At 33.7% G+C, this 27,235-nt stretch overlaps 1 protein-coding gene across 6 annotated transcripts in view; it reads left to right on the top strand.

Annotated features, from left to right (window-relative positions):
- Positions 1–27,235, top strand: part of LOC117168150 (mitochondrial folate transporter/carrier) — a 188,106-nt gene that overhangs the window by 70,663 nt on the left and 90,208 nt on the right. For 5 of the 6 annotated variants that reach the window (XR_004466464.1, XR_004466465.1, XM_033353573.1 and 2 more), the window contains exons 2-4: positions 9,146–9,299; positions 9,416–9,668; positions 9,788–9,901. Coding sequence is in view for 3 of the 6 variants with exons in the window: in XM_033353573.1 (XP_033209464.1) it covers positions 9,146–9,299; positions 9,416–9,668; positions 9,788–9,901 (521 nt within the window). In the remaining 3 variants the exon portion in view is untranslated. Of the gene's footprint in view, positions 1–6,818; positions 6,867–6,943; positions 6,990–9,145; positions 9,300–9,415; positions 9,669–9,787; positions 9,902–27,235 lie in introns of those variants that run through there. The other variant, XR_004466466.1, reaches the window with a different exon arrangement.

Raw genomic sequence — 27,235 nt, 5'->3', positions numbered from 1 at the left:
AGGTGTTCCCCTCAATCGGCAAGGGGAAACGTAAATAGCCGACACAACGCCGTAAATGCTTACATGTTTGCACAGTCAACACCCCCCACCAAGCTCATTATTATTATTCTTATGCCTAACCTAATAAAGATTCTAGATCGCATTTCGGTGTGCATGCATTGGATTCATAATATATTCCGTTTATCTCGATTCTGATCTCGATTCCATAGAATAGGCGGCGAGTTTAAATCCAACCAATAGGCGAAGAGATAATGTGACTTCAGATTTCGAGATATAATCGCAACCTCCTTTTTATGATAGAATTATTTTATGTCATATGAACGTTATTTTTTCCTGTGTGCTTAAAATTATCATCATGTTTACGCACCAAGTGCTGCCTCAGAGAAACTTCCAGCTTCACGTATTTCTGACACCGATCATAACCACAAGGAAAGTTTCGGTGTATATTTTTGTGAAACTTATGTTCTTCTAAATAATGCTTTAGAGATGATGTCTGAACATCGCAAAATCGGCAGTGATACATATTCTTACCTACAATAAAATATAAATCTGCAATTATTTTTTTTAATTCAATATATAATTAAAATTCAAAAACAATGTTTTTCAATAAATTCCAGTTAATCTGCCGTTTTAGAAACATCCTAATAAAAAATTAACCAAACATTTTAATTTTCAAAACTAAGAAATAAGTTTTCAACCAAAAATGGAATAGTTACATTATTAGCTTAAAGAATTTATTTTTACCAAAGAAAAAACGAATTTTCTAAACGGAATAAATCTGGATAGAGGGGTTACCATTCACTGTAGAACCAATACCGTCCGCCCGGGATGAACCTCTATCGGTTCGAGAACAGAACTACATCATTTTAATTCTTCGGCATCCCGCCCGGTTCGGCTAGCGAACGCACGACGCACGAGTATCGAGAAAACATCAAATTTCCGCATGTGGGAGCAGCGCAATGAAACACATAGAGCGCGTGTAGTTCGATCCTGGTATGTCAGCAGTTCGGAAGTTTGGGTCTAGCTAATAGAATGCATCGTGTGACACTTCTTCCAAACTGCTGGCATGCCAGCATTGAACAACACGTGCTTTGTGTGTTGGACCACTCCACTCCCGCCTACGGAGAATAAAAGTTGTCTCGATAAAACCTGTTCTACAATCGTCGCAGACAGCCCGTTGCGTCTCGCGTAATCTCGAGTCGAATGTCAGAGGCCCAATCAGAGCGTTTCATCACATAACCTCTTACAACCAGACGTTTGTGGCATCGTCGACACTGAGTTCGAGTGATTTTGTTTTGAGTTTTTCTGGACTTTTTTGTTGGTTTGGTGTATTATGTCAGAAAGATTTAAAAGCATTAAAAATTAAAGAAAAAAGCTGAAAAATAGCAAATTGGGAGTCAGAGGGATCCATTTTAAAGGCGAAAAATATTTGACTGTCAAAGCACGACGAGAAATCAGTTCATTTGATAGTAAGCTCTGATTGGTTGCCGCAACCGCGCCACTCGCGACTACTGTAGACGGCTATTCCTTGCCTTGCGATGCCGCATCGCATCGCAGTGTCTTGCGGCGCCGCAACGAGCTATTTTCGGCGATTGTAGACCAGGATTAACTGGCACGTCGCGCGTTCAGTTGCCGAATACCGTGGGACTCCGAAGAATTGAACTACTGTAGCTCCACCCTCAAAACGAAAGAGGCCCAGTCCACACGAACAGCATTGGCTCCACAGTATCTGGTAACCCCACCTGCCCCGATTTTCTTTCGTGTACCTATGAAATTAAAAAACCACAGACGATTTCTTAACAAAATTATTGAATTTATAGTCAATAAGATTCGTTTTCAAACAAGAATAATTTTCTACCCAAAAAAGACGATTTTTTCAATCGACGCTATGGATCTTCAACGAAACTGATATTTTTCCGTCAAGTAGTTATTTTTTTCTAATAAATCGTTTAATTTTTAACAACAATTTTATTTAACTTAAATTCAATAAAAAATTTGGATATTATGCGCATCTCTGGAACATCCTTAACATTTAAGTGAAATGCAGATATAACTATTTATTTAAAAGTTTCAACGGTTGTACCACTTCCTCTAAATGAAAATTATTTAGTAATTTTAAGAAGAATAAAATACCCGATTATTTATAAACAATCCCATTTTCCACGTTTAAACTTCTCCGAAATGTTACATTGATAAGGCTGCATTACAATGACCTGAAAACCCTTTGCCAAGTTTTTATTATTTCAAATTAGAAAAAAAATTAATGGTATCCTACAAACTATTATGAAATACAAACAAAATAACGGTATCACTTCACTGAAAATTCATTAATTTATAATTTTAAATTCTTGTTTGTGTAGGTTTTTTATAAATACGCTTCAAGTGATTTTTCTCCCTAAATGTACTGTTTATTCGTTGTCGAAAAACCCACATAAGCGTTACTAGAAAGTTTTAAAGTGTAAATTATTGCTGAACATCAAATATTAAATAAAATTGAACCGAATTAAAGAAACCAGTTTAGTTGAAACCCAATTCGTTCGTCATTTGTGAAATGAATATGAGGCAGATCACACTGAACGCCTAATGTTAGATAACACATGTTAACAAAGTACAATTATATAATTAATGTGAAATGCTTATTTAACACATAACTTTTTTTTATATCTTCATATAGTTATATGGGTTCAATCATTTAATGGTTTTAGAGAGCACTGCTACAGCGCACTGTAAAGCTTAACGTAAAAGTGCATCCACCTACGATTTCCAGCCTAAAAGTTGCAACTTGAATGTGCATAAGCAACAAAATATTGCAACTTACTTTGTTAACTTCTTTAGCAATCTGAGTTGTATCTCCAATGGTTTTTTTGTATAAAATTAAGAAAATGATATATACACTGTTGCCTTTCCATGTCTGTGTTTTTCTGTCGGAAAATAGCAGACGAAAGAAATGGAACGCACGGAACTGTCATAACGCTAAGCAGCACAAATCATACTTGAATTTTTATGAGATAAATTAATTTTAATTTAAAAAGGAAAAACGATTTTTCAACAAAATCGTTTAACTTTCAACCAAACTCTTTTCAATTTCAATCCATAATTTTCTACCAGAAAAATGAATTGCCAACCAAGTAGTTGAATTTTTAACTAAAAAAGCTAAATTTTCAGCGAAAAATCGAATATTAAAAATTTCCGCTTCAAAAATTAATTTGCTACTACACAAGTAAAATAAAACGGCTCAAATCCTTTAAATGTTCTATTTATATAATATTTGAGACAAAATAGTTACTATTTCTATTAATGATATGAATTTCTAAGAATCTAGTGAAACTTTCCTTCGAACAGTTTTATTTACAAACAATTTTCTACAACAGAAGACTAATTTTTGACAATATACATGAATTTATAGACAAAGAGTTAAATTTTCAAATCAAGAAGATAAATTTAATAGCAAAAATGAAACGGTAAAAAATGAAAAATATTAATTTTCTACTTGCAAAACTAACTTTCAAAAAAATGTTGAATTTTCAAGTGAAGAAATTACTTTGCAAATAAAATAATGAACCTTGAACTGCAATAATTAAATTTTTAATGACAAAATAAACTTTCGCCAAAAACAACGTTTTTAAAATAAAAAAGTTCAATTTCTTGTTAGAAATGTTACTGTTCAACCAAAAACACAAATCATCAAGAGAATAGTTTTAATTTTCAAACAGAAAAGTAAATTTTCTATAAATTATTTAGTTAAATTTTAAACTAAAATGGGTACATTTTCGACTAGAAATGGCGTAGTTAACTTTTTATTTGGACAAATCAATTCTCAAACAATATAAACGTGTTTTCAAGAATATAGTTAAATTTTCAACTAAAGAATCATTTTGCAAACCAAAGTAGTTCAAATTTCAACTAAAGAGAATAATTTTTTTCTAAAATGACGACTCTTTAACATGAATACTTACACTTAAATGTTTAGTTTTAAAATAAATTTCCACCTAAAACCAACTTTTGTTCGAAAAATAGTTACATTTCTTATCAATATAAAAATTATTTATCAGAATTATTTTCGAGAAAATAACATAGTCCCCGAAATAAAACTGTTCTGACCAGCAGAGCAGAGCAGTTTATCCTTATGTATGTTGACCCGCGGAATCCGAATCCGAAGTCACAAATATCAGATTGGCTTGTGTTTTAACCCTAGCATAAAAAAACCGTAAGAAGGCGGGTTTCCGCCAAATTCGAAAAAAAAAAGAAAGTGGTCTGAGCGGCTGACCAGAGCAGTGTCTCCTTATGTATTTTGACCCACTGAATCCGAATCCGAAGTCAAAAATATCAAATTGGATCGTGTTTTAACTGTAAGCTAAAAAAAACACTTGTAAAAAGGCTGTTTATCACCAATTTAGAAAAAAAAACGAAAGTAATCTGCCCGGCGGTCTAGAGCAATGTATCCTTACGTATTTTGACCCGCTGAATCCGAAACCACAGTCAGAAATATCATATTGGGTCGTGTTTGAACCCTATCCTCAAAAAACACCATACCAACCAATATGAACCAATCCTTACATCCCAACTATTATCTTTATCGTGTCAACGTCGAAGCCTCATCGCAGAAGTTAAGCATCATACAGCGTGGATACTAACTGGATCGGTTACCAAAGAGAAGGAATGGCTTTGGAGTCAGCTTGTTGGTAGGCTTCTACTCTTCAACGGCATACCACCAAGACTAAGGCCAGTAGATGGCTCTGACTTAGAAACTTAGAAACCTTCATTATTGCCAACTCCATTCGAAATTTGGCGGAAACCCGCCTTTTTACAGGAGTTTTTTGAGGTTAGGGTTAAAACAAGAGCCAATCTGATATTTTTACTTCGGATTTAGCTTTATCAGGTCAAAATAAATAAGAAAACACTGCTCTGGCCCGCCGGGCAGAACGCTTTTTAGTTTTTTCGAATTTGGCGAAAAACCGCTTTTTTACGAGTGTTTTTTGAGGTTAGGTTTAAAACACGAACTAATCTGATATTTTTAAATTCGAATTGGGATTCAGCGGGTCAAAACAAATAAAAAGACACTGCTCTGGTCCTCCGGGCAGACTACTTTCTATTCTTTTCGAATTTGGCGAAAACCCGCCTTTTTAACAGTGGTTTTTGAGCTTAAAGTTAAAACACGAGCCAGTTTGATATTTCTGACTTCGGATTTGGATTCAGCGAGTCAAAATAGGTAAGGCTACACTGCTCTGGTCTGCCGGTCAGACCATTTTTTGAGGGGGGGGGGGGCTGTTTAATTAATTGATTATTGTTGTTCTCTTCTCTTCATTTGAACCATGAAATGGTTTAAATCATTGAGATTTTTTATTCTTACACATTTTGTTTTTGTCAAGTACGTGTAAATGCTCTAGCATTTTAATAAAACAATTCCGAATGACAAATGTGTTGAACTTTAAATTAAAACGCTTAAAATTCAAAACTGTTCCACTGTCAATGTTTTTTTTTTTTAGTTTACTTTGCAGTTCACTTTGAATTTCTTTAAATGAAAAGAACTTTCATCTTCAGCCCAAAATGGGCATGTTTTTATATAATTTGTTCGTAAAATGAACAAATATTAATGCATGGCAACATTTTTGTAATAAACATCATTTGCAATATGATGTAAGATAGGTCAGAAGAAATAAATTATTTATTTTTGTTACAAAACGTTCACAATATGCTTTTCTTTCTGTCTAATTTGTTCATAAAATAAAAAAATAATAATGAATAGCAACATTTTTTCCTTAAACATCATTTGCAATATAACTTCCCCAAGGTCAGAAGAAAAAACGCACAAGGCACAATAAAATTTTCGATAACAACATGGTTTTTACATTAGATCTGGAAATTCGCTTTTAACCGTTTGTTCTCAGGAGACACATTTTGAGAATTTGTTCGTCAGCGCCATTCACTAAATTTCAGTTGTGAATGAGTTGTCCTTTAATTTTAAAAGTCCTATGCAAAAATTTGGGGGTTTGATTAATTAGTAAACTATTATTTTGAATATATTACGTTTAAGAAACATTAGAAATACTTTCTTAAACTCTTCTCTAATTTAATTTGTTAGAAAACCGTTAACTTCTTATAATAACGTACCGGACGAGCAGAGTTATTATAACTTATATACTGATATACAATTTTCTAGTTGAATTGAAAAAATGTTGTCCTTTTTGCCGTATCTCATTCCATTTACGAGAAACGTTGTACTAATTCTAATTTTAAACATTAAAAAAGAAACAAATTAAATATCTCAAATCATCGATATACGTAGATTTCGAATTATTATGTTTTAGACTGCTAACTATGAAATTTAAAAAAATCTATTTGTGAATTTCAATCGGAAAGCTTAACAAAGCACCCTTGAGTGTCGGCTACTCTATTGATATAGCCTCTTTGCTTGTTATTTATGATCGAATTCTTATTTCAATTTCAGCCTCTCTGCTTGTTATTTATTATCGTATTTTTATTTCAATTTCGGAAAGGATATTTTAAAGCCTTTAAAATATTTAAACGATCTACCTGGACCTTTTTATATATCTACCTGAGTGCCTGCGGAGAATTTCTCAGAGTTTCTCAGAGCCTTGGAATCTTTCGCATATACTCTGAGATTTCTATCGGTAGGGCAGTTGTTGACAACTGTTCATATACTTATAATATATTTGACATCGAAATGCAGACAACTTTTTTGGATAAAATAATCTAAAATTACAAGTCAGTTATAAAGCTCTGAATTTTCAAATGTATCATGCTACGGCAGGTGGAAATGTCAGCCGCCAGGAAGGTTACATGATCTTTGGTACCTACATGGCTCTGCACTGCGACCTTTTGAAGGAAAATTTCTAAACTTAACGGTAGGTTATAAAGGCCTGAATAGTAATATTTTTCAAGTGTAGAATCAATTTCTCAGTCATGTTCTATTCTTTTGTAGATTCGAGATCTTTCAGTGTCACGGAATAAAATATCCAAAATTTGAGGTTAGTATGTCAGATCGGGTACTCCCCTGCCGATGAAAACGCACTGAAAAAGCAGAGAAAACGCACTGGTCAGTGCCTACTCAGTGCTGTTTCTTCAGCACTACCTGTACCGCTACTTTTATTAAGCTGGGTTCCCCTTCAAGTCTCCATTTAAATTTTTCAAAGGCTATTTCACCCAATAAATCTAGTCTGTGAGACCTTTGAAAAGGTGTTAGTTGTATATACTATAGTGTTAGTGAAAATCGGTGTGCCTATGCCAATGCGACTAGGCTACCAAGTAGACCAGCTGAAAGGCATTAAAAATCAAAATTTTAAATTCGTAAAAATTTGAAATTATCTGCGAGAAGGTTAGAAATTCAGAATCTACGGGTTTCAATTATTTCGGATATCTAACTTTTTTATTTGGATGTTTAAAATTGGAGTGAATATAACGTATCTCGTAAATGGAATGAGATACGCCAAAGCAGACAACATTTTTGGATTCAACTTGAGAGTAGTGTATTATTATAAAAGTTATAATTATAAATGTGTATAATGAGAACATTCATGAATTAAACGAAAGTGTTAATAACTTGAAGAATATTCTAAAACGGGAGTCGGTTTTGTTGCGGTCAGGTACTGTAAATAACTCTGCCCGCCCGGTACGTGACGAATACAATAGCAACATTATATGACTGATCCATCACTCCTCAGTAACGTTTAGGTGCTGAAAATCAGCACAAAGATCCACTGGAAAACGCACTGGCGGCCCAGTGCCGTTCGCCAGTGTGTTTTCAGTGCTTTTTCATCGGCAGGGTCTCATCTCAAATTTCGGACAGTTGATTGTATTGCAGGACACTCTTTTTTTAATTAGTTAGCCCCTCTCGCGGGCCTGACCGTATGGCCCACATAGGGACCGTGGTGGAAGGTGAAGGAACTGCACACGGGGAATTAAGTGCGTATAGGGTCAGGGGAACTAGGCGCGCGGAACATTGGCGAAAGGGACATAAGTGGAAGTTTACTGCAACTTAACTTAAAAAGACAACTTTTGCATAGGAATGTCTGCTTTAATTATTCTTGGAGTAAGGTATGGTGATGGAGGGCTCATTTTCTCGCACAATACACAAATTTTCGAAATTTGAATGTGTGATGTTTCGCTAATTTTAGAAGAACATCTTTTTCCTTTCTATGGTTACTGCTGGAACACCCAAATTTAATATAAGATCGAAATATTTTTGTCCTGTGTAGTTACGTGCACTTTCCACAACTGCAGGTCTTGGAGTGCACATTGGAATTGTAAAAGCAGTGGCGCGACTTTAAAATTTGTTGCTGAGTTATAAATCAAAGTATAATATCAAACCCATAAAATTTCAGTAGCTTATGCCCCAATGAACGAACATGATTTTTCTTAAATTTTTCAAGCATTGCGCAGAAAATCTGCGAGCATGCAAAGCATTCAATTTGTAGCTGAGGGGAAATATTATATAGGTATATGTTTGGTATATTACCATGGCAATTACAGTAAACCGTCTAGATTGTCGAATGTAATTTTCAACAAGATTTTTTACAGTGTATTTTATATCTTTCTATGAGGGTCGCTGCAGTGACTGTAAACGCTTGTTTCTATTTCAGGGAGTCTGTCTGCAAATTTTTATGCAGTATAATTTGTGCTTTAAGTGCAGGTTTGCGTATAATATCACGATGAGAGAAAAATGACACCTTCCGTGGAAACGGCAACATATGTTCCGATTTATATATTCAATCAATATAATTGTGATAATTAAGCACAGTAAATCGTAAACACTTTAAACGATCCGAAAAAAATCGTCAAGATATCGATTCCCTGCCAGGCACGGGCTGAATATAATTACTGAGTCAAACAAATAACTGCGCATATTTACCCAGTTAGCGGGCCTAATAGCCACACTGTTTGAATTTTTTTAAATGTTCGGAATTGCATAATTTCTACTCAATGCTTTACAAATTTTCAATTTTTAATTTAAAGCCATAAAAATTGTACAATTTTTAAATTGGAATTATTAAAATGTTGTTTTGTATTAAAATAAATAATAAAGATTATTGAATGCCAATGCAATGACACACGTGCATTATACAGCGCGCTTATATTTGTTTAGCAATATTAAAATGTCTGCATACTCATAAATATTTTCTTTTAGTAAATGATGGGATGATCAAATCTGTACCAAGGTACAATGGCCTTTTTAGCGGAATGAATGAGATCGTGAAGTCGGAAGGAATTCGTGGACTTTACAGAGGAATGTCACCTAACATGTTAGGATCAGGAGCATCGTGGGGTCTATACTTCCTATTGTAATTGTTCTTTATTTTGATTTAATAATTTTACTTATAGCGTACAATATGAATTGAATTTTGCAAATAGTCTAAGATAAAATATTTTTTATTTGTCACAACATTTCTCGTTACAGTTACAAAAGCATCAGAAATTGGTTACAAGATGGAGACCCGAATAAAGTAATCGGAATAAAGATGAATTTGGTTGCAACTGCTGAAGCTGGAATACTGACCAACATCTTGACAAACCCGCTTTGGGTAATAAAAACGCGAATGTGCTTGCAGTACTCCGGAGACAATGCTCTTCCGGAATCGCGAAGATATTCAGGCATAGTAGATGCTGTGTGCAAAATTTACAAAACAGAAGGATTTAGAGGATTTTACAAAGTTAGTTAAATAAAAATGTTTCCTAAACAGAGAAATGATATGTCTAAAATGACGTAGTTTTTAAATTAAAATTAAAATCTAAAAAGTAGACAGGTATGTAACCAGCAAAATTTTTACAGGGCTTGGTTCCTGGAATGTTCGGTGTAACACATGGCTGCATCCAATTTGTTATTTACGAAGAAACAAAGACTAGATACAATGTTTACAGAGGAATGCCACTCGAGAGTAAATTGGTACGTATATTGTTATTATTGAATTCATAATTTTCTTAAATAGTTATTGTCTAGTTTAAAAGTGAGCTCAATGCCATTTCCTCCATAATTAGCACGTTTTTTTAGTAAAAAATTGCAATAGAACGTATAGTTCTTGATGTTTTTACTTTAGTCTGTTAGTATACTTTAACGAGTAATTACACAGGCACATGAAAAAAGGTCTTGTCCACCAGACAAGATAAACATTTCTATACGTTGTTCAATAAAAAGTAGCATAGAATACTAATTTGAAAGAAGTGGACATTTAAAGTGGGAAGATGATCGTGTGGGCTAAAACGTAGGCTGTGGACCTACTCCTTCGGCTTGCGGGTTCGATTCCCGCCTCCCACTCTGGAAGAGGGTCGGTGGCCCTTGCGGTGAACGCTAGTCTAACAAAGGAGTTGTTCATCTCCGGAGTCGTCGGACCGTTACCTCGAGAGAGAAAGGTTCTCTAAATACTTAAAGCTGTTGCTCTTGGTGGTTTGGAACCCACATTAAACTGTAGGTCCCCCTCCCACCATTAAGTAAGTGTGTGTACGAAAAAGACGACAGGAATTGCTAAAAAGTAACATGGGACAAATTCTTTAAATGTAAGGGAGAAAATTACTTCCGTCACAAATGGCATCGAATGGTTTAAAAGGTTGAAATTTCCTGAAAGTTTGTAAAGAAAGACCAGACAAAGTATCTGGTGCTTGGTGCCAGACGCCTGTGGAGACGCCACTGATTGATAAAATTAAAATAAGAAAATTCAAATTCAAATTAGTCATTATGATTCAAAATAATTAATTACTAAGACTAGCTCAAGGGGAGGGAGATTTACGTGGGGGCCATCACTGAGCAAGGTCGACTCAAAAGTAATGATATTTATGATAAGCAAAATCAAAAAGAAGAATAATAATTAAATACGCGGCAAAGGCTTAAATAGAACAAAAAAAAAACAATTGTGTATAAAAGAAATGAGCGTCATTTTTTCTGAAAGGCTTACAGACTAGAATGTAAACAAGAAAATAATAAAACCGGGAAAAACATTGGAGACACAAGGCTTAATAGAAAGAGAGAGAATTGAGACACCACAAACTTGAGTGGCTTGAGATACTAACCTTCGAGTAAGTGAGTCCACTAGGAAGATATCAAAAAGTCGCCTGTCGTCCAGATTATTAAACTTGATAGCGTTCGGGAATTGGATGTTATAAATCTCCAAATTGGACCCAAATAACAAAATGTCAACACTGAGTCCGCATGGTCCGTGCACAATGTGCAAAATAGTCGACATGTTGTGATAGTGAAGACACCGACTCGTGTAACCTCATATGCGTTGCATGTGTCGACACATGTCGGCACACTGCTTTTACAATGCAACCGCATATCCGACGTATCGTGTCGACACGCGCGTGTCAGGAAACAGCCCTGGCACAATTATAGTAATTGTAAACATTTTATTATTAATTCAGGGACCGAATTAAATAAGAAGGCTAAAAATCTTGCTGAAAGTCGGTCGCTTTTTCGGGAAAACGGTAAAAATATCCTCGAGAAAATGATGGTGTCCGGTTGCAGGGTGGACCTGTACGCAATCGCTATCTAAAAAGAATAAATATAATAAAATTGAACAAATATTGTAATAGGCAGGTTTTAATAGGTACATTAAAACCATTATTTACCAGTGTTATTATTCTTAGCCTACCGGGAGGCAATTCAAACAGTTTTGCTGACACAAACAAAATTGACGCCGACGTGACTTGCAACTTCGCCCCCGCCATGCACACGTAACCTCTTAGTCGCCAGCCGGGGCTCGCCATATTTGATCGAATGATCGCGCGTGCGCCGACAAGGCGGGAAAGCTTTTAAAAATAGCGTACGCATTCTCCAATTATATGAATTATATATAATAAATATATTGCAAATTCCTAGATCACATAGTTTTATACATAAAAAATTAACTTTCGTATATTAGTTTTTTGCATGAAAAAATCCTTCAACAAAACAAAACTTTTCAGTACAATATCGAAATTAAGTAAAATAATATTGACTCCTTCATATAATATGGAATTAAATTTGGTTGAGTCGGTTTCAATTAGTCAGGTTTCAGTTAACTGAATTACGGAATCTCACAATTGCTTTATTCCGTACATGGCATCACAAGTCCGCTTTTATCGATTTTAACATTTAGACGTTTGGTGATAAAATATAAACAAAAGCAGGTCATTCTGATGTGCTAATACCATCTTGTGGAATTCGTTGAATCATTTAGTATTGTGTAGAATTTGTTAATATTTTATTACGTGCTGCAGAACGGTATGCACGTTTATTTAATTTAAAATAATATACTGTCTTTATAACTTCATTATTTATTTGAAATTTGTTATTATATGTTTGGTTTCATTACATACGTATATAAAAATTAAATTTCAATTATTAAATTACTAGAAAAATTGAAATATCACCTTTTTGTAACACAAATATTTCTAACTTACACTTCTTATCTGTTGAAAATTTTTTTTCTAAACTTATTAATCTTATATCGTTCCAAGTTCTATTAAAATTATTTAAGGCAATTATTACTGTTTGACTTTGAAAACTTGTATTTTTGATTTTATATTAAAATATTTTTCTAAATTTTGCTCACACAAAACGTTCACAGTGACATCACATATGGTAGCACGATGTGCTGCATATCGTGCACGCCGATTGTTCTCACCTTGAGTGGACACTGAACACCCTCACCTCGTTCATACACCGTGTTGTTGCGTTCTTGGCGACAGATCGTGTTCGCACATTTTGCAGCCTACAGTGATCCCTTGCACATTTTTATCTAGGGAGACTTGAATCAAAACAATTTGTTTGTTGAAATGAGAGATATTTAATAAGTGGCGTTAAAAATCCGCAGGATGATCCGTACTTGTCTTGGAATCGTTTATAAAATCGTGTGAAAGTCATGTAGTGTAACGAGTCGATAGAGTGAAGTTGAAATCCGTTATTACAGGTTAGCAACCTCTTAGAGCTGTCAAAATACAGTGAGGAACATCGTCTTCCAAATAATCTGGAGAGCCGAACTCAAGAAGTGGAAGTATCCCCCCTCTCTAATCTAATTAATTAATTTCTGGAATTAATTTCTTTAAATATAAATCCTAACATCATCGCTCAAAAATACTCTTAAAAGAAATCTGTTAAGTTCATATATATAAATCATAACAGAAGTTGGGAGAACTATCGATAAATCATCATTTAGAAATATACTCAAATTATACCAATTATGTACATATAAAATTACCAGCTTAGCTTAAAAATACAAATTCACCAAGTGAATAACATGCAAATAAAAAAGTGAACACCAAAGCTTGAAATTCCAAAGGCGTGAGCGACAAAGTTTGGTACTTTAATATTGCATAAGGGTAAATGGCAAAGTTTCTAATTCAAAAAGGCCATAATCAGTCATTCATAAAGTATGTGATAAGTTTTTCGGGTACTTTAGAGATCGCCCCCCCCCCCTCCCGCGTAATGCTTTTCCCATTGCTCTTAATATGGAGAATGATACTTATATAGACCCCCTCAACCCTGAACGTATGACGTCTTGTCTGAATTACCATTATGCTCCTAAATTTAGGATCCCAAAATACCACCAGCGCTACAATTTTTAAAACCAAAACGGCATAAGTGATACTGTTTGTAAGGCCAAAACGACATGAGCCTGCAATGCTTGGAAGTTGAAAAGGGTATATGTGCCAAAGTTTTAAAATACAAAAATGGAATCAGAGCCATAGTTTTATAATTTTACAAAAGAATGATCGCTATATTTTCAAATTCCAAAAGAACATAAGTGCTCCAATTTGGCACAAGAAAGCAGCATAAGAGCCAAAGTTTGACACTTCGGAATCCCATAAGCGCCAAATTTTTGAACTCCTAAAGGGGATAAATATTATACCTGAAATTGCAGTAATATAAAATAAGTACAGAAAAAATGCAAACGTTTTGAAAATAAAACATTCTAATCGTTCACTTTTAAGTTTGTAGCCTTCAAAATTAAGTAGATTATGATTCAAAACAACGCAAATTAGACAATCTCAAAAATGAGAATCCCCCATAATTTTCAGTTTTTCTCTTCCAAATTTCAAAGCATTCAAACAGAACATTTACAAGCTCGCAGCCTTATAAATTGCAGGTTTTTTTCTTGGTTGACCAGGAATCGAGCTTTTAGGAATGGTAAAAGAACCGAACGCTGGAGAACGACGCAGGATCTATGGCCAGGTGTCTCTGTATTTTAAGTCTTTATAATTATAAAAAAAAACTATTAAAAAGATTTCAATTTTTATTTGAAATAATTAAATATTTTTCAAATATTGATTTAAGATCAATGGTGGAAAAAACCAAAAGGAAGTATGATTTCAAAGCTTTAAACATTGAACACTTAAAAATATTAAAAATTAAATAATACCAAACTTAATATCGAAAAATTAAAAAATGTATTTAATTTAATTTTAAATTAAATTAAAAAAAAAGTATCCCACAAAATCAGACGGGATATAGAAAATGGATGGGAACTATATACAACATCTACGTACTTAACTACTCAGTTAATAGAAATTTAGGGAGAAAGAAAGGGAAACTGGTCGCATTGTTCGCATATTTCAAAGCAGCGTTTGACTCAGTGAACAAAAAAGTGCTATCGCAGAGAATGAAGGAGGAGGGTATAGAGGGAAAGTTGGTGGAGAAGATAAAAGAAATTTTTACTGAAACCATGTTTCGAGTGAAGATGGAAAAGAAAAAAGGGTACGTTTTCTGAACAGTAAGACGTCTAAGGCAAGAGCACTCGTTGAGTCCGTTACTATTTAATATGCTGCTGGCAGACTTAGAGGAGAAGCTAAAGTTTTGTTAGCAGATAATGAGAAGGGGATGACTCTAATGATTAGAATCTCCGAAGAGTATGTGGAAACAAAAGATTCGACGGTGAATGTAAATAAGACAAAGGTGGTGTGCTTCAGAAATAGAAAGAGCAAAATAAATGACGTTTGGAAGATGAACGGAAAAAGTGGGAATTTTGGAGGAGTTCTGTTACCTAGTTTTTTCGTTTGAGGCAGAAGGGGGAAACGAGCTGCAGGTGAGGAAAAGAATTGAATATGCGAGTAAAGTGATAGGCCAAGTATGGAGTATAGGAAAGGGAAGGTTCAGGGACGATTGGAGAATGAGGGTCTGCTTGTTGGATGCGTTGGTTTGGGCGGTGTTGTGTTATGGAGTGGAAATCTGGGACGGAAGGAACATAAGAAAGTAGAAAGCATGCATGAGCGATTACTGAGGTGGGCAATTCATGATTCAGTCAATTAAGCCAAACTTTTCAACTGATCCGGAAAATTAAGACAAGGTAGTCCACTGATCCAGCTAATTAAGGCAAGATAGTCCACTCATCCGGCCAACAAAGGCAAGATAAGGCATGTAATTGTAACTAAGGTAAGATATTCTAGTGGCCTAACCATCAAAGGCAAGATAATTCATTGTCCAGCCAACTAAGGCAAGGTAGTTAAAGAATTTGAGAGCTCAATTAAGAACCCAAAATAAGGACTTGGAATAAAATAATTTGAAAAATTAAATACGGTATTCAGCTGATCTTTATTCATCGATCATTATTCAACCAAGGCAAGAGAAAGACTAACTGCAGGTGTAGTCAAAAGCATACGCACTAAGTGACTCGTAAAAATATCTCATACGATAATGTATAAATAAAACGATAGTGTTTTAGCAACATTGCCTGGAATTGTACAATATCGAATTTAGAAAATTTTTAATAATTTTAAATTTGAAGGCTTTAAAACCTCAAAAATGTTTGATGTACCGCAAAAACAAAAAGTCGGCAAATTTAAAATAAAGCATATAAAATAATTTCAGATTAAAATGGATACATTTGAAAGTAACGATTTTTAAATTGTGCTCTGGAAAAAAAGAAAGTTTTCTATGTATTTAAGAATTGAAATGATATATTTAGTCATGTCTCATGACAAAAAAATTATAATTTTGTACAGAAAGTTTAAAACTTACAAAAAATAATAATTTTAACAATAGTTTTTGTCATTGCATATTTTTTCTCTCACTTTTTACCAATTTTGTATGGGTCGCTTTTAATACATAATGCCCTTTTCTTTTTGAGCAAAACATTCCTTACAAATCTGTTTGCAATTTACAAATAAGTAAATAATCTTTAATTATAGTTATTTGTTTAAAAAAAGTTTTTTTTACAAAAATTTTCTAACGATTATGCAGAAATGCGGGAGATGGAAGATTGAGAAAGGGCGAGGACACAAACGAAAGTCCGAATAATCTATGTATTGCCACTTACATTAATCGAAGTGCCGATAGCCCGTAGCAGGGTTCTAACGGTCCTGGTGGCAAATTGTAATGAGCAACTGATCGGTCCTCGGAAGGGTTCCGGTTGGTCCTGATGACGGCTGGGTGTCGGGTTGTCGGGGAGGGATCCTCAGGCGATCTTGACGACGACCCGCTTCGGGAAGCCGCGTGGAGATTCTTGCGAGCACAGAAACTGATGATAGAGCGAAAACCGGAAAACACTTCGGCGGACGAGCTTAGACTAACCATATAAGAGTGATCGTGCTGGACCTCGGGACCCCTCGGGGGTTCCGCCTAATCTCGTGCACGACCCGGCAACCCTTTCGCGCAGGGCCTTGCCGAGTCCCATTGTATGGTACTCTTATGTTACAAGAGATACAACTTATAATACGACAGCTACCTTAGAAAATGAAACATTGTTAATTTTACACAAATGTAAAATTCTGAATTTGAGGGGTATCTTAGATCGACATTTTAGATTTTCACGTGATATGATAAGTGTATCATCTGATCGGCAATTTATTACCCCTATAATAATACAGATTTCCTATATAAATTCCTATATAGTTTCCTAGATAATTTTTGGTCATAAGAATTACATTTAAATTTTGAGCAGACGATTTCTTAAATAATTATAATTACTTCATTATTAATAATTAAATATAAATGTTTATTAAATACAATTACATTTAATGGTGATTTAATTACCGATTAATGGTGATGACAAATTTAGAGGCCTTTCAGCAGTACGCAGATGTTAAAATTTATTGTCGATGCTTCACACATTTTAAACTTGAGTATTCAAGATGAAAATTCAAAAGTTTTAGACAAAATTTGACTTTAAATCCCACAAAGATGAGTTTTAAAGAGACATTTCATTTTTCAACCATGAAATATGAATTATTAGCCACATATCTGAATTTCAAACGAACAAAATCTATTTTAAACCAAACAGCATTTCGAGCCAAATAGATACACTTTCAACCAACAATATGCAACTTTTCACGAATAGTTAAATTTTAAAGCAAACAATTGAATTTTCAAGTTAAATAGAGAAAATTTTAAGAAGACAATTTTTCAACAAATAATTAAAGGGACACACTGCAGAGGGCGTAGGTGCAAAAACTCGAGTTTTAGAGGAGAACTAAAAAGCTGTCTAAGTTCGACGCAAATAATTTTAAACAAAAAAATACAAAAAAGTTTCGAGGCACTGTTTGGCTTTATCGAAACATAAAACGAACGTTCTGAAAGGTACATCCTTCTTCGAGAAAACCTTTGCAAAGGTACAGCGTGTCTCCATAAACTCTGATTTTTATACATGAAAAATTGCGTAACTGTTTCATTTTTCAATCAAAAAAAAAAAAAAAAAAAAAAAACAAGAAAGTACTTTTGAGCTATTAGTTAGCTCTATTGAATTGCAAAAAGAGCACTTTACAAAAGATATCCATGTGCGAGAAAACCCTGGTCAAATATCGACGAGCACCAAAAAGCTTCAATTTTTATAAATAAAAAGTTGCGTAACTGTTTAATTGTTTAATTTAAGATAAAAACAAGAAAATACTTTTGAGCTGTTAGTTAGCTCTATTGAATCGCAAAAAGAGCACTTTGAAAAAGATAATTATGTGCGAGAAAGTCCTGGTCAAAGATCGGCGCGCACCAGAAAGCTTTTAATTTTGACCCATAAAAAGTAGCTTTTGTAGCAACTATTTCTTTCCAAGAATTCATAATTTTTTGCAGACAAATTTCAAGAAACCAGAATCGACACGTGCTCTGAAAATCAATGACGCCGTGGTACACCACTTTATATAGCATTGCACTTGTGCCAGCTAGCATCGTGGCACCTTTGCCCGTATGCACTGACTTTTTTTCCTAGACCAATAAAATAGTTAATCTTTCAATAACGATTATAAACATTTCTGATAGTTCTGATTTAAAACTGGGGATTTTCAATAAGAATTATAATTCTGTGTTGGAACATCACATAATCTTTGGTCATAAGAATTACATTTCTGGTTTTAGTAAGAAATTTTTGTAATAATTATAATTCTTAATGAAATTCGAAGTTCTAAAGTTAAAACTATAAGTCTTTATGGTAATTCTCATTCTCAATTGTGACAATTATATTTCTTGAGTAAAATTCCCTGTCTCTCTGCCAGTGAAAAAATCATTTATGATTTCTATTTCTAATATTAGCAGGGCTGCCACAGCATACTGTACTTGAAAAAAATAAAAACAGTGACTAATTATTATTGTAAAAAGTGACTAACACTGACTACTGTTACATAGAAAGAGGCATATAATGTCAATACAGAAATTTATCTGCTGAAAATTTACGAATCCATTACACATTAAATTTATCGATTTGCATTTACAAGATTAAGTACAATTCTATTGCTGAATTAGGGGGTGAAAGTTGAGGTCTTAATTTTTACAATAAATTTTACAAGTAATGTCAGTAAAATTTTATTTTATTTGATCACAAAATAAATTGTATTTCGATGATTTGCAATAAGAACTTGAAACCCACAAAATCATAAATTAAAATAATTTGATTTTCAATATTACAGACTTTACTCGTTACTACTACGAGTATACTCGTAGAGATGTGGTGCTTAACAATAACAATAACGTACTCAACAATTGATATCGCGAGCACGTCGACTCGTCGATACTCGCTTCTTATTTTGCTTATTATATCCTAGTAGATTTAACTTGCTTCTCACTGCTTGCTGTTTTGTGAAACTAAACTAAATAAGATTATTTTGAAACTCAAACCTTATTTTTTATATTTTCGTAATGCATCGTTATCTTACTTATTCGAATATATTTCCGTGTATTTCAAATCACGGCCAATAATGCTCTTAAAACATGACAAATACGCTGATTTTTCACGAAAATAGGGAAATAATGGGGGAATAAATTCTTTAAAATAGCATCAATACACTTACCCTATCGAATTTTATTTCCCATGCTTTCAATTTCTAACCTTTCAGTAAAAATATTGCAAATTTAACGAAATAGGTTAATTTCTAACCCAAAAGATGAATTGTGAACCAAGAAGAATAAATTTCTACTAATAAACAAAAATCTTCGACAAAATACCCGTATTCTTAACTAAATACTTAAATCTACTGAAGAAGATACTCAATAGCATTGCTCAATAATAGCAAATTTGGAATTCGATAAACAATTATGATTCTTCTTAAAGCCTGAGTGTAAAAAAAAATATTGGTTACAGTTAAATTGAAAATTACAAGACGGACTTTTTATTATTTTAGAGAATAATAAAACTATTGATCTCAATTAAATGGAACATTTTAAGACGGGTTTTAAAATGTTAGGAAATAATAAAAATACTGGTTTTAATTAAATGGAAATTTATGACAGATTTGTAAATGTTATAGGAAATAATTAAAAACAAGTTACCACTCAGCACATTTGTAGTCTAAAATTTATTTGATAATCAATGTATATTCAAAATTTATTCCTGGGGATGTTCTGGATTTATTTTTTAAGTCAACATTAAACTAAAAAGCGGATAAATGAATTTTTTTCTGAATTTTTAAAATATATTCTTCTATCAGGGTGGCGATTTGGTGGACGATTTCAAATTCCCGGTCATTTCTCGGTTTCTCGCGGTCCAAGTTTTTTTAATTTTCCTGATCAACTAAAAGTAACACATTCATATTTTCCACAAGACGCAAACATTTACAGTACCCTCCCACTTATCACGAGATGCTGGGACTGGAATTGGTTTAGGTGAGTTCCTCCACTAGATCAAATATCGATTTCCCCTTGCGATTTATCCTTGTATCTGATAGATTGAAAGAATGGAATCGATTTAAAAAATTTAATGTCAAAATTGCACAGTTAATTAAACGGTTAGAAAAAACCATTCAGAGATTATTCTGCAAATTTTATCTAAGAAATCTTTAAAAACTTAGTGTTTTCTTACAAGTGCTCTTTGAAAGAAATTTAATACTTGAGAACTCTGGATAGGAATTGTAAGTTTTTAAATATATTTTAAATATAATATTGCGTAGTTTTATATTTTTTTACTAGTCATTTACGTTGCATAAAAGTCTATTTTACTTTAAGATTTTTTTCGGGGAGTGAAGAAAGTGCAAAGAGATAAAATAACCTAGTAGTTAAGGGATTAAAGGTGGAGAGTGAAACAGGAGTGAAAATAAAAAATCTTTTGAGAGACATTCAAGTGTAGGTAAGGGTAGGAGATGTCAAGCAAATAGGAGGGATGAAGGAAGGAAAAGAAGGAATGTTTCTTTATTGGAAGAATTAAGGAAAAAGGTTTGAGAAAGGTAGGGGATAGAAAAGTGGGATGTGATCATGATGAGTGAAGCTTCGATAGATTAGAAGGACTGGAAGGGGATAAAAAAGGTGTTACCCAAAGGTTATATGTGGACGATGCAAGAAGAAAGAAAGCAACACGTTAAAGAAAGAGGGATGGGCGGAATGGTCTCAGGTGCGAGAAAAAAATTGGCAGTGAAGGAGAGAAAAGTGGGGGATAGTAACGAAAAGGACGGTACAATGGTAAGAAGGATTAGAGTTGGAAAAGTCAAAATAGCGGTGGTTTGTGTATATAGAAGAAGAGGGGAAGAGGAAGGTTGGAGAGTAATTAAGACATGGATGGAGGAAAAGAAAGAAGAGTTAGTTTTGATAGGAGGTGATTTGAATGCATGGACATAAGGATATAGACAATGAGGGGAGGAGGTTACTAGACATAATAGGAGAAACAGGATGGTCTATATGTAATGGCAATATAAAAGGAGATGAGGCAGAAGAGATCACATTTGTTGGGAAGGGAGAGACAGTGATAGCCTACATTTTGGCGGAAGAAAGAATGGGGAATTTGATATGTTGTATGAAAGTGGGTAAGGAGATTGGGTCCAAGCACTTCCCGGTAATAGCTATACTGAAAGGTGGTGGCCAGAAGCGAGGCAGTTGGAGAAAAGAAATAGGGGGAGAAAGGAACAAGAAAATGGGAGCATGGGAAGTAGATAAACTGAAGAAGTTTAAAGAAAAAATGGAAAAGGAAAAGATTAGGTTTATAGAAGAGAAGGGAGTAGACTCGTTAATGGATAGATGGAAAGGGTCGATTGAGAAGGTAAGGGATGAGATAGGTACAAACACAGAAAGTAAGGGGAAAAGAGAGGCTGCTGTGACGAGGAATGTAAGGAGAGTAAAGAGAGAATGAAAGAGTGTGTAAGAAAATGAAGAACAAGGGAAATGAAGAGGGGGGGGGGGGTATAACAGTAAAAAAAGCTTGAGAATATGCTGGAAAGGAAATGACAAATGATAGAGGAGGAATACAAGGTAGAAGTAGAAAAAGCGGTCAAAGAAGGTAGGGTTTGAGATGTGATAAATAAGGAAAGAGGAGGAAAGAAGAGCGTGAATGAAGAAATAGAATTGGATGAGTGTACAGACTATTTCAAGGGTCTGTTAGGGGGAGAACAAAATAGGATAATAGGGAAAAATAGAAAGTTATTACAAGGAGAAATGAAGATAGGGAATAGAATAATAAGAGAAGAAGTGGATGCAGCAATATATAGATAAAAAGAAAAAAAGTCTACAGGAGAAGATGGTATGGAGAACGACGTGTTGAAGTATGGAGGAGAAGGGGTCAGGGAAGGCCTTTGGGAGATCTGCAGCATGATATGGAATGGAGAAGGATGGCCAGAAGAGTGGTTGAAAGGGCTGGTGGTACTACTTGTTAAGAAAGGGGAGGTAAAGAAAGTAGATGAGTACAGAGGGATCACTCTCATGCCAATTGGCTACAAAATATATGCAGAAATTTTAAGATAATGGTTAGAGAATCAGATAGAGGAAAGAGAAAGTATTCCACACAATCAGGCGGGTTTTAGAAAAGGGATGGGAACCATAGACAGCATTTATGCACTGAACTACTTGGTTAACAGAAATCTACGGAGAAAGAGAGGGAAATTAATTGCGTTATTCATAGACATTAAAGCAGCTTTTGATTCAGTAAACAGACAAGTTTTATGGCAGGCAATGAAAGAGAGGGGAATAGAAGGAAGGCTGATGGAGAGGATAAAGGAAATTTTTACTGAAACCAGGATTAGGGTGAAGATAGGAAAGGTAAAAGGAGAGGTATTCTGGATAGAAAGAGGTCTAAGGCAAGGGTGCCCTTTGAGTCCGCTACTGTTTAATATTTTGTTGGCAGATCTAGAGGAGAAGCTAAAGCAGAAAGGAAAAGGGGCGACGATATTGGGTAACAACAAAATATACTCTCTAGGTTATGCGTACGATTTAGATCAGATGACGAGATGACGAGATGAGGATGACGAGAGCAGATGACGAGAAGGGGATGAACCTAATGATGAGAATTTTTGAAGAATATCTGGGAGCAAAGAACTGATGGTGAACGTACAGAAAACCAAGGTGATGTGTTTCAGAAGTAGAAACACTATAATAGATTACGTTTGGAAGATTAACGGACAAACAGTGGAAAGGGCGGAGCAGTTTTGTTACTTAAGTTTTTGGTTTGAGGCATGAGGGGGAAACGAGCTGCAGGTGAGAAAAATAAATGAATGTGCGAGTAAAGTAATGGGGCATAGAAAAGAGAAGTTTCAAGGACGATTAGAGAACGAAGGTCTGGTTATTTGGTGCGTTGGTTTAGACGGTTTTGTGTTATGGAGTTGAAATCTGGGGATTGAAGGAAGATAGGGAAGTAGAGAGCATACGTGAGCGATTTCTGAGGTGGGTAATGGGGGTTAGCTGGAGTTGCCCAGGATACATGTTAAGAGAAGAGTTCGGAAGGGAAAAAATGGTTTCTAGACAGCCTGGAGGTTTGAAGAGAAGCTAAAAAGGGGAGAGGGAAGCAGAATAACGGAAGCATGTTTGGGCGAAAGTCGGAACAATGAGGCGAGAGGAAATTTGGGAAATTCAAAATGAGAAGAAGAAAGTAGAGAAATGAGAATGGTTTGTAAAATGGGAGAAGGGGTTATGAAGTGGCAGAACATAGAGTTAGAGCTATTAGTTAAACAAGTAGAAGAGAGATGGACAAAGATTATAGGTTCGAGGTAGAATATCTGCAAAAAATACAAAATGGAAGACAAATGAAGTAGGGCGGTACGGTTTAGAATGGGAGAAGAAATGAGAGCTTGTAAATATTGGATAGACGAAAAGGAGAATCTATGTAGAGTATGTGAATACGAATTGGAGTCATAGGCACATGTTTTAGAGAGGTGCACAGGGATGAGCAGTTGAGTGTGGATGAGTGTGTAAGATGGATTTTGGATGGTAATGGACCGGGAGTGTTGTGGATGAAGAAATTGGAAGAAGTAAGGGAATAGGGCAGACCCAAACAGTTGATCCTGAAAAAGAAAATTAAAAAGCAAAAATTAAATTCAAAATAGTGGAAAATGTTTGTTTTTATGGTAAGATGAAACCGAAGCCCTGGAAGATCACTAATTACTAGAATTATTAGTATTATTTTTTGTTATTATTATTTCACTTTATTTTTAAGTAAGGCGAAACATTATAAGATAAGCAGCTGATAACTTTATAAGGATGAACTGTAAATTTTATGTACAGGAAGCGGAGGCCCTCAAACTCGTAAAAGGGAGAGATTAAATATACATACAAACATACAACTAAAGAAAAATCAACTCGCGACGAACAAAAGGTTTTTCTTATAATGGAAGGTATTAAAAATTCAGTAATGAATTATGATTTAATTAAAGTAAACTGAGATATTCTGAAAATCTAAGTAGACACATAAACCGCAAATAAGTAAATAAATCTGTAATCTAATAAACACATTCATATGCACTCCGACGGTAGATAAAGTAGAAATCACTTTTCTATGCTAATCAATATTATTAAAATATTGAAAACTTACATTTTACTGCAGTCAGAAGTAAGTTCCCAGTTTTTAAATCAAATTTCCAGTTTCACGGAAAAGCCGCCACCCTGAATTCATCAGTAACTTGTTAATCCTAACGGATCAGACACGTAAATAGTAGGAAAAATGATTATTTTAAATACATCATTTTATAAAAAAAATTAAATGGCCTTGACTAAATATTTAATTATCATAGGGTAATTAAAAATATTCAAAAGTGATATAAATTACAGATTTAGTTACATTTTATTGATCAACGTACCACAACTAGTGTCAAATTGATAGAAGAGACCTCTCCAATTTTAAAATTCGGATCCTTCAATCGAGCCTTTTTATTCACTCGAAACTCGCTTATAACAAACAACACTCCTAAATCTACACACTGCTAAACACTCAGAATGTCAATGGCGCATCGTGATCGCTTGTTAGAACGGGTCAACCACAACCGACAGAGCTGGTTGTCATCGTGATGGCTTGTTAGAACCTTTCAACCACAACCGACAGCGCTGGTTGTCACTCGCTGAATATTGACGCCCCCGTTGAAGACAAAGGCTCAGGGCCCGGGGTTCAGGGCTGCAAATAAATTTTGGGATCCCCTGAGAAATAGATCGAAATAAATGTAGCATATAAGATGTTCTCCATATAAAAAAATTTCGGCAATGGGAATCAATTGATTTTAATATAGGTAGACCTCATAGACCGTTCCCTGTAACCCCTATTGTATCACAGTAGACACTTTTCTTTCAATAGCTATTTCACTTCAAGTCTAGACCTATTTTTATATTGTCTTAAATTATTTTGATATATTTCTAGGTACTTTTAAAGATTCCAAGAAATGTTCAATAGATTTCAATAATTTGAAAGGGTTCAAAAGATTTCATGGAATTTTTAGAACATCTAATGTATTTTTAAGAGCTTTTAATTGGAAATATTTTAAGAAATTTTAATATATTCTAAGAAATTATTAAATAATTTCAATAATTTGAAGGGATTTCAAAGCCTTTGAAATATTTTAGTATGAATTTTCTAGTTGCTTTTTTCAATTAATTATTTAATTGATCCTGAGGCTCAATTGATAAAGTGTTCCAAAATTATGTCAGATTCACCGTCATTTTCAAAAGCTTTTAAAAATTCTAAAGGATTCTGGAGGATTTTTAATATTTTATGTTATTTACAAATTTTACAAAGAAATTTTTAATTGATATCAGTAATTTAATGAAATTTCAAACTATTTTTAATATTTTGGTTATTGGAAAAGACTCCTAGGCATTTTCAAGAGCGTTCAAAGCTTTTCCAATGAGTTAAAAAGATTTCGAAGGGATTGAAATATTTAAAGAAATTTTAAACAATCGCCATAAATTATGTATTTATTTTAAAAGTTTGAAGGGGTTTCAAAGTATTCGAAGTATTATAGAATATTTAAAAAAATTACTAGGCATTTTCAAGAGGTTTAAACTATTTCAAAGTATTTTCAAGTTTTTTAATAATTTTGAGGGATTTCAAAAAATGTGCATGCGGTTGTAAAGAACTTCAAAGAATTTCTTTACTTTGTTATTAAATGAATAATTATATTTCAGAGTTTTATAACTAACATTCTTACAGGAAATTGGCATAGTTCATAAAAAATAGTTTAAAAATCAAATAAATATATTATGCTACAAAGTTTTTTTCGAAATCTTATTTTCTAATACAATCATCTTTGTTATTGTTTAATTAAGTTTCAGACAAAAGATTGTTGAAATTTTAAAGTATAAGAAGAGGTTTTTTTAAACTTATAACATTGATGTTTCTTAATATTATCATTTAATGAAAACAAAATATTTTTTTTAGAATACACTGTAAAAAAATTGAATTTTACTGCAATGGTTGAAGATCATCGTGATACTTTAAAATCATATGCAGATAGAAAATTTCTCATAACGTCACTTTCAGACAGTGTAAATTTAGATTCATCTTGCATTACCTCAACGTTGAAATAATATTATAATTGTTTAATTGAACAAGTCTATTTATAAATATGATACTTTTAGTTAGTTCAGAGAACGTTTTTTTTCTATTTCTACACAAATACTACACTAAAGGAGGAACTTTTTCTACCCACCTTATATACCAAATATCAGCATTATCCTACGTGCGTGATTATAGGAGATAAAGTTTAGAAGGCTGTGCATTATAAAATATAAAACCGAGCAGCAGAACATGTACACTTATTTCAATATTGATGTATCCCAACTTCATAGACGGAGCGGGTACAATACTTAAAATATATTACATTTTATACATAAAACACTCGAACGCGTTGTTGTGTTGTCGAGTGACACCCGTCCGGAAATTAAATTTCCTCTGCAGTGGAATTACAATATTCTGTTAAAATTTTCATCGTTCTGCTCTTTTACACTTTTCATGTGAATCAGATTACAGTACATTGTGTGATTTTGAAGAAGCCTGGTAAAAGTGCATGATAATATCGGTTATAATATGGTTGAAATTGACCACGTTAATCACTTGTATCTTTCTGTCCACTGATTTCTGTGTTAATATTACACTTTTACGGTAAAAGTGATACAAATATTGTGCAATTGCACTGTTAATTGCTGCAAGTTCACAATAAACTTGTAGAATTAACGCATGAATCATAGTAAAACGTTTACAAACCGACTTGCAATTTCCAACCACTTTTTTTACAGTATATTTAGCAAAAAAAGATATCTGTTAAACTGTGATATTGCAATCTTCAATTGTGATTTCTTCGGAAAAGGATGAATTTTCGGGATAACACTTTTTTAATGCTTATTGATTAGACGTTGCATTCTATTAGCATTTTGGAAATAAAAAATGATTAAGTGTTTAAATAATTACATAATATTTTCAAACCAGATTTACAATTCTCAACAATGACCATCTGTTACATTTCAGTCACAAAATACGGCTATTTGTACATTTTCTGAACCTGAATTATTGTTTAATTGAATTAAATTTATTTCAACAATTAAAAATTTTTTCAAAAGTTATGGAGGCTTTTCAAATTGGCCTTGAGTTATTACTTGTATTTAAAAAATGGCAGAATATAATAAAAATTGACAATAACACGTAAAAAAAGTGTG

Source organism: Belonocnema kinseyi, chromosome 2 (assembly GCF_010883055.1).
Source record: "Belonocnema kinseyi isolate 2016_QV_RU_SX_M_011 chromosome 2, B_treatae_v1, whole genome shotgun sequence".
In the NCBI taxonomy this organism is placed as follows: Eukaryota; Metazoa; Arthropoda; class Insecta; order Hymenoptera; family Cynipidae; genus Belonocnema; species Belonocnema kinseyi.
This window is presented reverse-complemented; position numbering and strand designations above follow the sequence as displayed.